The sequence below is a fragment of the Sarcophilus harrisii genome, chromosome 5 (assembly GCF_902635505.1).
Source record: "Sarcophilus harrisii chromosome 5, mSarHar1.11, whole genome shotgun sequence".
NCBI classification, from domain to species: Eukaryota; Metazoa; Chordata; class Mammalia; order Dasyuromorphia; family Dasyuridae; genus Sarcophilus; species Sarcophilus harrisii.
Window position 1 is genome coordinate 6901643 of NC_045430.1, and position 12650 is coordinate 6914292.

General features: G+C 55.5%; 1 protein-coding gene across 1 annotated transcript in view; it reads right to left on the reverse strand.

Annotated features, from left to right (window-relative positions):
• PLXNB2 (plexin B2) overlaps window positions 1-12650 on the reverse strand; it is a 54646-nt gene that overhangs the window by 13179 nt on the left and 28817 nt on the right. The window contains 15 exon segments of the mRNA XM_012550395.3: window positions 116-292; window positions 760-987; window positions 1715-1853; window positions 2882-3052; window positions 3187-3335; window positions 4335-4443; window positions 4901-5049; window positions 5666-5826; window positions 6082-6163; window positions 7334-7426; window positions 8147-8248; window positions 8938-9046; window positions 9193-9307; window positions 11323-11476; window positions 12157-12283. Coding sequence (XP_012405849.2) covers window positions 116-292; window positions 760-987; window positions 1715-1853; window positions 2882-3052; window positions 3187-3335; window positions 4335-4443; window positions 4901-5049; window positions 5666-5826; window positions 6082-6163; window positions 7334-7426; window positions 8147-8248; window positions 8938-9046; window positions 9193-9307; window positions 11323-11476; window positions 12157-12283 — 2065 coding nt within the window.

Consider the following 12650-nt stretch of genomic DNA (forward strand, 5'->3'; position numbering starts at 1 on the left):
AGGAGGAGGGAGCCCCTCCAGGTCCATCGCCTCATGCTCTCAGATGCCCTCCCTCCTGCTCAAATGTCCCAGGCAGAGCCAAGGAAGGGGCAACAGGATGTCCCCCCTGACTTACAATGAACTCGGGCAAGTTGTGGGTGGTGTCCCGCTTCTGGCGCCGTTTGGGGGGTGGCTGGACCTCAGGGGGTTCACAGTACAGGTCGGTCTCAGTCAGCGTCTTCATGAAACATCGCTCGGCTCCCACAAACGCCTCTGCCTCGTGGATGGTCATTGCCTTATTCAAGTTGGTGCCCTGGTGAAGGGGGTGGGGAGGCAGGAACAGGTGGATGGAAGGTCAAGAGTGGCTTAGCCCTTGGCCTTCAATCCCTGAAGGTCCTGCTCTCTGGGGGAAGCTGACTGCTGTGCCCAGCCCCAGTGGGGACCTGAAAACATGGGGCTTTAAGGGCCTTGGTCAATCCCATTTATCTACGGATGAGAAGGCCGAGGCTTGAGGCCTTCCTTGACTACTCCAACTGGCCCTCCTTCCCCATTTAGGATTTCCAGTGTCCCATCATGGCTGCCCTTTTATGCTCCATTATGGCTGCTGTGTAAAGTCTAAGGCCCCCGGGGATGAGCTTCCTGAGTCTTTCCTTGACTGCTCCAACCCAACTGGCCCTCCTTCCCCATTTAGGACTTCACAGCTGGTAAAGTCAACGTCCCCATCCTGGCTGCCCCCAGGGGACAGAGAAGCTTCCTGAAGACAGGCTCCCATCTCCTCACCCTGGCATGGATGAGCTTGTTGACCTGCTTCTTGACTCCGTCAGTGAAGTTCTCGAAGGTGGGGTCCGGGACATACTCAAAAGCCCCCGCCTCCGTCTTCAGCAGGACACGGTGGCCGTCCATCTGGAGCAGCGTGGTGATGTTGTAGGCCTCAGGCTCATCGGGGACTTGGGGGGACGAGAAGACAACTTTGGTGTCACTGTACCGGGTATACGTGGTCCCCACCACCTGTGGACCAAGACAGATGGCGTTACAAGGGGCCCGTGGGCCCCAGCGCTTGGCTTTGAAGCTACCTTCCAAGTGCCCGCCGCAGCCAGATCTCTGCTCTGGAGCAAGTCGGCAGTGGCCAGCCTCCTCACAGTTTGGGTATAAACTGTACCTGTGGCAACTGAAGCCTCTTCTCCCAGACCCAGGCTCCCACTGGGGACCAGAGCAGCTCTGGCTTTATTCACACAGCACTGATCTCCCTCCACCCCCATCCCCCACACTGGCCTCAGCTTTGTTTCTGATCACCTCCCACCCCCGGATCATTTCCATCAGTAAGAAATGGATTGCAGGCAGAAATCAATATGCCCCAGTGACTGCTGGGAGAGGCTGGGAAGGATGAACCAGGGGCCTGTGAGCTGGGAGGGCCCCCTCTGCCTACCCCAAGGCCACAAATCTGACTCATACCTGAGCAGAGATGCCTTCAAATACATATTGACAAGCAGACATGCTTGTCTGCTCGCTCATGTGACATGTCCTCTACAGGATCATAACCATTATCACCCTAACCCTGAGCTATCTTCCCTCAAAGCCCATCCGATGTTCCTTGGGACTCAGGCCCTTTGGTGCTGTCCTCCCTCCTCCAGCTCACTTTGGGAAACTGTCTCCCCACGGGGCAAGTTCAGGTTTCAGGAGGGGTAGACATGGCCTAAGGGCTGGAAGCAGGCAGGTGGGACGGGGTGGGACTGACCGTCATGGCCTGGAGGGGGCTCAGAGCCTGTCTCTTCCTCCTCTTGCTCCAGGATCGGAGCGGCTCTGCAATTACCACCATGGAGAAGTTCTGGATCAGGTCAAATCCCTGGCCTGTGATGTTGATGTTCCGTCCTCCACTGGGAAAACCAAGGGCAAAGGGTTAACAGCAGGAAGCCTGGCTGCCCGTTGCCCACCAGCCCAGGGCAGCGCCACCCTCAGCCCTTGCTTCTTTTTCTCTCTCTAGGGTTTTAGAAGATATGGGGCAGGAGTCAAATCAGCCAGTTAGGGTTATCCAGCAAGCTGAAAGCCATGAACTATCTGTGTTAGAGACTCCCTATTCACCTGAGCCCCCATGGACGTGATGCCATTTACACTCCTCAGGAGCCATGAATTAGGGGAGACTCCCTATTCACCTTAGCCCCCACTGACATGGGGAAACTCCCTATACCCTTTAGTCCCCACTGACGTGATGCTATTTACACTCTCCAGCTACTCCCTCTTCCCTAAGACAGGGAGGGCCTAAGCCTTAAGTCCTCCAAGGCAAGAAGGGAGTCATCCTGACATCTCCCTCGCTCTTGGTCTCAGACGTCTGTTTGTCCACAGGCAAAATGGCTTAGAGGTCAGATGTCAGTCTCTCTCGAGACTTTCCGCCCAGCCATCCTCCCACGTGGGGGGTAAAAGCTGAGCACGGGGGACCACCCAGTGATCAACATGACATGGTAAGTGTGCTAGAGAGGGCAGTGAGGATTGGCAATGTTTGGAAAGCGGCCTAGAGGAGCCAGAGTGGAAGAGAGAGGGCAGGGAGAGGTCTGAGTCAGGCCTGGGGTTTTCCCAGCAGGTACCCAAACCTGCCCCGCTGCATTCCTTCCGCCTTCCATCAGTGCTAGCAGGGGAAGGACTGGTTTCCTGGGGACCCTTCCCTCCCGCCTCAAGCCTCTCAGCCATCCCCAGTAGTGCCAAGATCTGTGGAGTGGATATGGCAAACTTGGAGAGTCTGGACAGCTTGATTTGGGGAGGACTGCATCTGGAGGGCAGACTTGGGGGGCTGGGATGGATCCATATGTGTGTGTGTGTGTGTGTGTGTGTGTGTGTGTGTGTGTACACACACACGCAGGTGCCTGCAAGCATGTCTGTGTCCCTTCCCAGCAGGGGTGAGACTTATTACCTGACAAAACTCCGCAGGGGCTCAAAGGCCTTCAGCACAGGGTTCTCCCGGTAAGTGAAGGTGACTCGGTTCCCCGCTGTCGAGGAGTTGCCGTAGAGGACCTCAATGGGGACCTCCCCGAGGGCCTCATAGGGCCCTGTGACACATCGGATTTGGGGCCCAAATTCGATGCTGCAGGAGAAGCAGAGGGGAGTCACTGGGCCTGTGCCATGGAGGGCAGGGCTAGCCGAGTCGGCCTCTCCTTAGGGGCATCCCTTCTCCCTCCCACAAGGGCCCCCTGGGGGTCGAAGGGTGGCGATACATACACCTGGCAGGGCACACCCTTCTTGAGGGTGCCCAGGATCACCCGGACGTCCTCAGAGGAGCCGGTGTCCAGGTAGGAGCCGCTGATGACCAGAGTGGTCCCGCCGGCCTGGGGCCCCTGGGTGGGCTTCACCTCCATGGGCACTGGTTGCTGGGGAGGAGACAGGCCCAAAGCCCGAGTCAGGACCCCATCCCTGAGCACATTGACCCAAATCCTGTTGCCTTAGAGCTTGCTCAGAGCGTGGCCCCTTGGCGGGGGGAGTCGCTGCTCAATGGAGTCTCTGAATGACTCAGTGGTTGGGTGCGAAGTGTTACCACACGGACAGAGAGACACAAGCACAGAGACACGACTCACAGAGACATAGACACGGAGAGACAGCGACATTTATTAAGTGCTTGCTGGGTGCTGAGAGCTGGGGAGATACAGAGTTTTAAAGACATAGTGCCTGCCCTCCGGGAGCTCACAATCTAGAGGGGGAAGCAGAGAACTCAGCGAGAAGCAACATTACACGATAAAAACATTAGAAAGGGGCACCCAGAGTGCGGGGAGGGACTGGGGGCGGGAACGGCACAGAGGTTCCCGGCTCGGGGTTCTGCCTAGGGACCGAACTTAAAAGGATGGGGGCTAAGTAATTATCAGATGATGGCAGAGGGCACAGTCTGAGCAAAAACACTGAAGAAGGAAAGTGTGAGATGTCACACAGCTCAAGGGGAGACAGTTGTTCAGTTTCCCTGGAGCAAAGTATGGAGGAGAGGAGAATGAGATAGGGCTGGAAAGGCAGGGGATGGGGGTGAGGGGGAACCAAGTTGTGCAAGGCCTTGAATGCCAATCGGAAGAGGCAATAGGGAGCCATAGAAGACAAAAGACAGATGACTCCCTCTCCTTCCCGCATTCCTCTCGCAGTGATTCAAATATGGGCCACGCGCTCCGACCCAGGCAGAGGCCGGGCACTGAAGCTTTCCGAGTCTCCAGCCCGGCTCCAACTTGCCGCTCCCATCAAAATAGATGTCACACATCTGTGCCCCATCCTGGGTCTCCCAGGGTTTGGACTTCACCGAAGATGCTTTCTGTTACAACATCCCTTTCTCCCCTGGCACCTGTGTCAGCCACAGGGGACTCCCAGACCCACACAGCCGGCCCCTCACTCACCTGGTAGGTAAACTGGACGTGGGGAGGTGACTGGCCCAGCTTCCCATTGATGTCCACCTCAATCCCCCCTGTGATGGGCTCTTTGGAAGCGTCCACCTCGCATACAATTCTGGGAGGCAGAGGGTCAGGGTCACAGATCCCACCCCTCCCCCCCACCACATGGACCCTTTAGGCCTCTAGCCTAATGTTCCGAAAATTCAGGCCCCAATCCCCTGCCCCATAGATCACATGTTTCCTTTCCCTCGTGGGGTCTACACAAGCACCTCAATTCAGTTGACACAAAAAATCAAAATAAATAAAGTCTGCCCAGAAGGAGCTCAGAGTCCCGACTTTGCAAGGCTAAGTGCAAAGAGAGCTGGGAGGCTTCGAGGCCTGCTGCGAGCCATAGTTTGGTTTGTAGCCTGACCCAGCTGTGCACCCCCTTCCCTGCCATAATGGGGTAAGGAGGCCTTTCCCCTTTCCTCTCCAGGAAACAAACGGGAGGACCTTGGGGGACACTGTAGGCTTCCCACTTTGAGCCCGGTGCCACAGCAGGGCCAAGGGTGGGGCTCAGCACCGTGAGTTACCTGGTGGACACGGAATATTGGGCCTTCTGAAAAGCACAGTCCTTGCCAGCCACCGTGATCCTCTTGACGTCATCAGCTTGGATGCCCAGATTAGAGCCCAGGATGGTGACCCGAATGCCGCCACCCAGGGGGCCCGTCTCGGGTTCAATCTGGAGACAAGGACCCAGAACTGTGAGTAGGGGTGACGGGTGCCTATGCAGAGGGGCAGCTGGGGGAGCGGGTCTAGTACCTCTCACTGCTTCCTTTCCCCCCCAATATGCGCACCCATCCCTTATGTGCTCATGTCTGCAGTGCGCACGCGCGTGACACACACGAACTGCAATCCTTATTACCCTATGAACACCTACTCTTAGAAGAAGGGGGAGGGGGAGCAGGGGCTTGGCTCCAGGAGCCAATTGGGGCTCACTCCAGTGGCTTCCTTCCTGACCTTCCCCTGTAGCGAGAGGACCCGGGCACAGCCCCCACAATGTGGCCTTGTTGGCCACAGTCACAGCCTCTCTCACCCATAAGCACCTTCTTCTCAGGGTTTGTACAAGTGGGGGAGCTGTGGGTCAGAGTGTCCAAGAGCGCTCACTCTGAGAGGTGTGTATGTGTGCGCAGGGGTATAATACAGCTGAAGAGCACAGAATTACACACTCAAAGGCGTAGCCAGGTCAGGAAGGCGCACTGAGAAAATGGGCAAGTGGCTACCCAGGGTCAGGCCCTCCGCCTCCCCTGGCTGTATGTGAAGGGTAGGTGTTGGGGACGGCAGCCGGGGCGTCTCACCTTGGTGATGACAGGGGGTGGGCACTCAGTGGTGATATTGCTGCACAGGGCCTCATACACACACTGATTCTGGCTCCCACACCACACACAGTGATAGGCGGGGTTGGCGGCCAGGCAGAGGCTGCAGTCACTACGGCCGAAGGAGCAGTTGTACAGGGTCACTGTGGAAGGAAGAGCATTGGGGAGGGAAGGCAGACCCCTGATGGGAGCACCTTTACCCTGACCTGCTTCCTTCCCTCATCTGCTACTCCCCCCCCCCCTCCATTTCCCACACATCACGGGCTCCCTCACCCAGACTAGCTCCTTCACCCCAGCTCTCTCAGGTCTCACCCATCCTGCCTCCCCAACCCAGCTCCCTCGTCCCGGGCCCCACCCCGATCCCAGGCCCTCATCTCCTGATCTATGAAGCTTCTCACCCTCCAATCTGCTGTCAATGTTCTTCCCATAGGACTTGATGTACAAATTCAGAGGCAGCGTCTCGTTCCCATCATAAGATAACTGAGAAATGAGAGACACCCTTGGAGGACCAGTGGCTGGTTGGTCCCAGGCTCCTGCCCCAGAGGAGGTCCACACAGCCCCAGCAGAGCACACCGATGCACTGTCACTGAATGGGCTGCTCCCCCAGAGGCTATAATAGCACATCCACAAGCCCACCAATACCTAAGGGACTGATGATGGATGCTCCTTACAGGCCTCGGGAGGAAGCAGGAGAGATACATTGCATTTCTACACATGCCTCCCTGCACCTCCACCAATGGAGAGAGAGGTAGGAGGGATACATTGTATTCTTAAACAAGCCACTGGTACCTCACCAATGGGGAAAGAGGAAGGAGAGATACACTGTATTATTATGGTTATCTCCACCAATGGGGAAAGAGGCAGGATACACTGTATTCCTAAATAAGCCACTCTGTACCTCACCAATGGGGAAAGAGACAGGAAGGATACATTGTATCTCTAAACATGGCACTTCCCTACTGGTACCTCTACCAATAGGGAAAGAGGCAAGAGGGATACATTGTATCCTTGAACAAAGCACTGGTAACTCACCAATGGGGAGAGAGGCAGGAGGGATACACTGTATCTAAACATAGAGCTTCCCTATGGTATCTGCACCAATGGGGAAAGAGACAGGAAGGAGACATTGTATCTCTAAACACAGCTTCCCACCAGTATCTCCACCAATGGAGAAAAGAGGCAAGAGGGATACATTGTATAGCAGGCTACTTCCCCTATTGGAACCTCCCAATGGGGAAAAAGGCAGGAGGGATACATTATATCTCTAAACATAGCTTCCCTACTAGTTCCTCTACCAATGGGAAAGAGGAAGAGGGATACATTGTGTCTCCAAATGTGGCAGAAGTAGAGGCAAATAGCTACATTGTATCATACTTTGCTCCCAATTTGCTACATCTTGTATATAGCCAATTCCCCTTCTTTCTTTATGAAGCCCTTAATCCCTTCCTGTCCCGGGTGGCTCCCTGGGTCCTTTCCCTAATGAATGGACACCCTCTCACTCCCTCTGCCCTCCAGACTGGCTCCCTCCTCTGCTTGGCGTTTTCTCCACACCTACTAAGTGTGGTCTCACCGAGCCCTACATCTCTTGTTTGGGGGCTCATCCACCCACCCCTCACTTCTTATTCCCTGACCAGCCTGACTCGGTCATACCTTGGGGGTCGTGAAGGTGAAGGTGCCTGACCCTCCGGTGGTCACTGACGTTTCAAATTTCAGCTTCTCACTGCCAGCGTGCAGGGATGGCATCTAGGGGAGGTAAAGGGAAGACATGAAATTCAGACTCAGGCGCCGAGTGCCAGACCCCTGGAGAAGGAAGAGGCAAAGAGCTCGCTAGGGGCTCCCTTCCCTACCTCAACCTCCAGCCCCCTCAGAGGAGCCTAATTCAAGGCCTAAGGTTATGGCAGCCCGAGACACACAGTGGACTGCCAGGCTATCTGAGCCTTCTCAGAGTTTCCAGGAGAAGGGACTTCTGGGTAATTACTGCCTTCTTTATGGATAGTTTCCACATAATTATTTCATCACTCAAAGTCGGCTAATTGTTCTCCACACCTACCGGCCCGTCTCCAGCTTCCATGTCTATAATGCTCTCCCTCTCATTTCTCCCCCCTAACTCCCACCAGAGCAAACCTCCTCTAAGGAATCTTCCTTCTCCTTTTGTGGATGTTAGTGTTCTAGGATTTGATTTCTCTTTTCTTCTCTTTCTAAATTACTTTGTAGACTTAGTACTCATAGAATTCCCTTCCCCTCTATTGCTGAGGAGAGTGTAAAGAAGGCAAGGGTTATTTTGCTTCTGTCTTTGTCCCTTCAGTGTCTGGCACATAGTAGGTGCTTAATAAATACCTGTTGATCTGTACTAAATAAAATGCATCACTTGTCTTGGGTAAGGCACATAAATGCATTAGTGGGGCCCTTCTGAAAAACAGGCTAGACTTCCTAGAGAAGGGAGCATCTCAGGGCCGCACTCACCTTCACTGGATCTAGATTCTTCCCCTCAAAGTTCACAGTTGTCTCGTAGTTCATGGGGATGACCAGCGGGCTGGGGTTCAGGAACTGGGGACAGTTCTCCTCCTGTAGACAGAGTCAGCAGCCCCAGTGAGCAGGGGTCTCCTGCTGCAGGACCCCAGGCCTCTGGGAAACCTCCTGCTGTCTTGTCCCAGGGGGGAGGGACACAAATCTACTTTGGATGAATTTGGGGGAGTCAGAGAGTCACCGGCTTAGAACTGGGAGGGACTTCCAAGGTCACCTAAGCTAATTCTTCATTTCCTAGAGGGGGAACCCAAAGCCCAGGCAGGTGAGATCAAAGATTCTCCGGGGTCCAGCCCAGGGCTCTGGGCAGATTACCAAGGATTTTTGCTTTTCCGAGAGGTGCCCACCCCTGCCTCGCAGCTGCTAAGATGGAAAGGGATTTCAAAAACACACAGGAGGCAATCAGGGAGCAGCGGGGAGTTGAGGGTGGATGCCCATGGTTTCCCCACTTTGGACCCTCCCCCTAAGCAAGACCTGGCCACTGCTCCCATAATTCCGGTCAGAATCGCTTCCTGTCAGCCTTTGGCCATGGCCTGCCCTATGCTCGTACACTTCCTTCTGTGGACGGGGCCTCTTACACATGAGGCTTTGGGGCATGATCTCCTTCATTCAGAAGGGGCCCAGAGTGTCTGTGGCAGGCCGTGGGCTTGAACCTCAGCGGCCCCGTTCCAGGGATCCTCCTCACCTGCAGCCCTGTCCCCCCCAACCATCCAGCCCGGCCCCGCCCTTACCATGTGGGATTTGATGATGCCCTCCTCAGGGTTGGGGGAAGACTCTCTGCACTCGTGGTACTTCAGGTCCCACTGGCAGTTCCAGCGATTGCTGGCACAAGAGATGCACCTACGGGGTGGGCAGCAGGCAGATGAGGGAGCCCCCTTGGGAGCCCAGCTAGAGCCCCCTCCCCGAGAAACTCCCCCTCCCCCAGATGCCCAGCCAGGGCTGGGGGAGGGGAAAGGGAGCCCTGGAACTGGGTTCTAGATACTTACGGAATATTCTCTGCCAGACTCATGGCCTCCTTACAGTCATAGAATGGGTACATATGAGAGGTCAGGAACACGGGGGTCCGCAGGAAGGTGAGCATGATCTGGACCTCGACGTGGTCTGCGGAGAAGGGAATAAAGGCTGGATGACGAGCGGAGCCCCCACCCATGCACCAGCCGCTCCTGCTTCTAGTCCTGTTTCCCCATCTGCAAAATGAGGGAGGCTACACTGGACTGGCTCCCTTCTGCCCACCCAAGCAAGCAGTAGTTATTAGGCAGCAGCCGGGATGTGCCAGGTCTGAGGATCAAAAGACTAAGAGACCCCGGCCCTCAGCGAGCTTCCGGCAAACAACATATTCACAGATTCACCAAAGAATTGTGGGGGGAACGTGGCACTACTAGAGAGCTTTCCTCAATGAATTGACAAGGGCAGAGCTTTGAGGAGAACCAGCAATTCTAAGAGGCAAGCGTTGGGGGGACGGGGCAGTCTAGGGATAGGTGAAGGGGGGGCAGGAGAAAGGATAAAGGAGTGGGGATGGGTGAGGGGCCAGGAGAAAAGCCTGGAGGGGGGGCAGGAAAAAGGATAAAGAAGTAGGGATGGACAAAGGTATGGAAGGAGAGGAGAGGATAAAGATGTGATTGTGGGTACAGAGAGACCAGACAAAGGTACTGGGGGGTGCAAAAGAAAGGGATAAGGAAGCTAGAATAAAGGTGGGGGTGGGGGTGAAGAGAGACCAACAACATGGAGGGGCAGGAGAAAGGTTTGGGGAGGGGGGGACTGGAGAGACCAGACAAAGGCGTGGGGGAGATGGGGGGGAGAAATTCAGGTGTGACCTGCTTGCTCGTAGTCCCCTAGAAGGGGGTGGGAGAGGAAGAAGCTTATAGCAACCCTGGAAATAAAGAGCATCCTCTTGTTGGAGCTTTCTCTAGCCTCCTGCCCAGCAGCCTCTCTGTGAATCAGGCCAGTTCTTGCAGAGAGTGGGCGAGCGACCCACGGGAGCCAGGAAGGTTTAAGGTGTTCACAAAGGGCTTTCCTCCCAACAAGGGTGGGGGGCAGATAGTGCTGGGTCCTTTGGCTGATTTCATAGATGGGGAAACTGAGTGAGAGGCTTTGGTTAAGGGCCAAGCCGTGATTTTTAAGTTCCAATCACCCGGTCTTTTCTTAAATGTATACATGTATATATGTATGTATTATATATGTATACATGTACGCATATATGCACATATGTCCTTCCCCAGTAGAATGGGGAGCCTTGAAGGTGGGAGACTATATTTGTATTTTTGGTCCCGGCAGAGGCTGACTTCTGCCAGGAAGGTTTAAAGATTAACCTAATTTTTTTTCATCAGAAAGAATCCTATAAATTCTATAATGTGCGTATTTGTGTACCCATTTTACAGATGAAGCAACCTTCAGAGGTATGTTCTAACAGCTGAGTGCCAGAGACAGAATTCAAATCCAGGGCTTTTCTGCCAAATCTAGAGCTCCCCCCTGTATCAGAGGCTTTTGCCAGCCTCCATTTCTCCAGGCCCTGATTTCTCTATGCTGGCCCTCTCACAAAAGGTTCCCCCCCCCCCACTCCCAGTTTTCTGGCTGCCTCCATCTGTTGCTTCAAAGACAATTATCAGATCCCGCCCCGGTGGGGCCTAAAGCCCAGAGAATCATGTTTTGGCCCCCAAGGGGCCCCGCTGAAATTCCCCTCGGAACCCCGGGGGCCTTTCCTTCTATGGGATGAGATCTCGCCGGGTGTCCGGGCCTGGCCCCTCCTCGTGGGTCCCGGCCTCCAGCAGCCCCAGCCTCTCCCTCCCCTAGCCCTAACCGAGGACCTACAGAATTCAGGGCACAGGTGTGGCCTGGCTGTCTGGCTTTCTCGGAACGGCCTCATTTCAGTCTCCCTGGGGATGGAAGGCCAGCAGGTGACCCTGGGAGGGGAGGCCCTCAGCCTCCCTCCCCCCTTAGAAACACTGTTCCCTGCCCTTCTATCTCCCTCCTGTCAGCTTCTCCTTTTCTCCCCCTCCTCCTTTTTTCTCACAGTCACTCAATCACTACTGGTCCTATCAGTGACCCCTACAGGCCATCTCTTGGCTTAATGAGGCTGTCCTCGGAAACCTCCCTCTGGGAAAAGGTGAGCGCCTGACCTTGGCCCGGAGGCGTTTTGGGAATGCTGCTGGGGGAGTCACAGATGATGGTGTCTCCTTCTACACGGGCAGGGTGAGCCGGCGAGTCTCCGAAGCGACACTGAAGGCTGTCGTTTATTGTCAGAGCTGGGAGCGGGCTGACTGTCAAACGCACCTGGAGACACAGGACAGACACCCAAGGTGGTGAAGGTGGTGAGGGAGGTGAGGGAAGTGAGAGAAGTGAGGGAAGTGGGAGAGGGGGGTGAGGGGGAGGGAGGTAAAAGGGAAGTGGAGGGAGGGGTGAGGGGAGGTGGAGAGAGGGGTGAGGGGGTGAGGGAGGTGAGGGAGGTGAGGGAGGTGAGGGAGGTGAGGGAGGTGAGGGAGGTGAGGGAGATGAGAGAAGTGAGAGAAATGAGGGAAGTGAGGGAGAGGAGGGAAGTGAGGGAGGTGAGGGAGATGAGAGAGGTGAGGGAGGTGAGGGAGGTGAGGGAGGTGAGGGAGGTGAGGGAGATGAGAGAAGTGAGAGAAATGAGGGAAGTGAGGGAGAGGAGGGAAGTGAGGGAGGTGAGAGAGGTGAGGGAAGTGAGGGAGGTGAGCTTATACTCAGGGAACACACACACACACACACACACACACACACACACACACACACACACTCCATACCAATACCAGCCTGTACCATTTCCTGGGTTTGAAGGGCAAGTGAACAGGAGACAGGCCAGGAGAGAAGCGCTCCCCAATAAGCCTTTGTCTCACGCTGCTTAGGTGCCCCCGTTTCCCAGAAGCCCGCTCTGATGGCTCCTGCCCACCTTCCCCGACTCTCCTCCCGAGTCCTCTCGTCCCAGGCCCTCCTACCTCACCCTGAGCCCGACGGCTCATGTTCTGGGGCTGGGCGCTGGTAACGGCCACACAAGAGTTCCCCCGACTCCAGAGCCAGTGATTCTCCTCCTTGGCCCTCAGGCAGTCGATCTTCCTGGTGCAGCTGGTGGAGAAGTGGGGTATTAGGGCCTCCAAGGCAAGACCAAACTATGGCTCCTCTCCTTAAACCAGGGATCCCGGAAAGCAAGGCTGTGTCTCCCCTTAGTCCCAGAATTCCCTCAGAAAGATCTGACCTCCAGACTAGGAAGAGGGACTTTCCTGAGGCAAGCCCAGATCACCGCTTCCCCCACAGCTGAGGTGAGGGCTACATTTACCTCTGGGAAAGAGCACAGTCCCCTAAAGGACAGATAGGCACCTCATGTAGATTGGGGGCCCCTCAGGACCACCTCTCACGCACAAATCAGTCCCTGGCCTTCAAGCCGTGGCTGCGACTGCCTTCCTGGGCCCTTCCCCTGCCTCCTGCAGGCCCC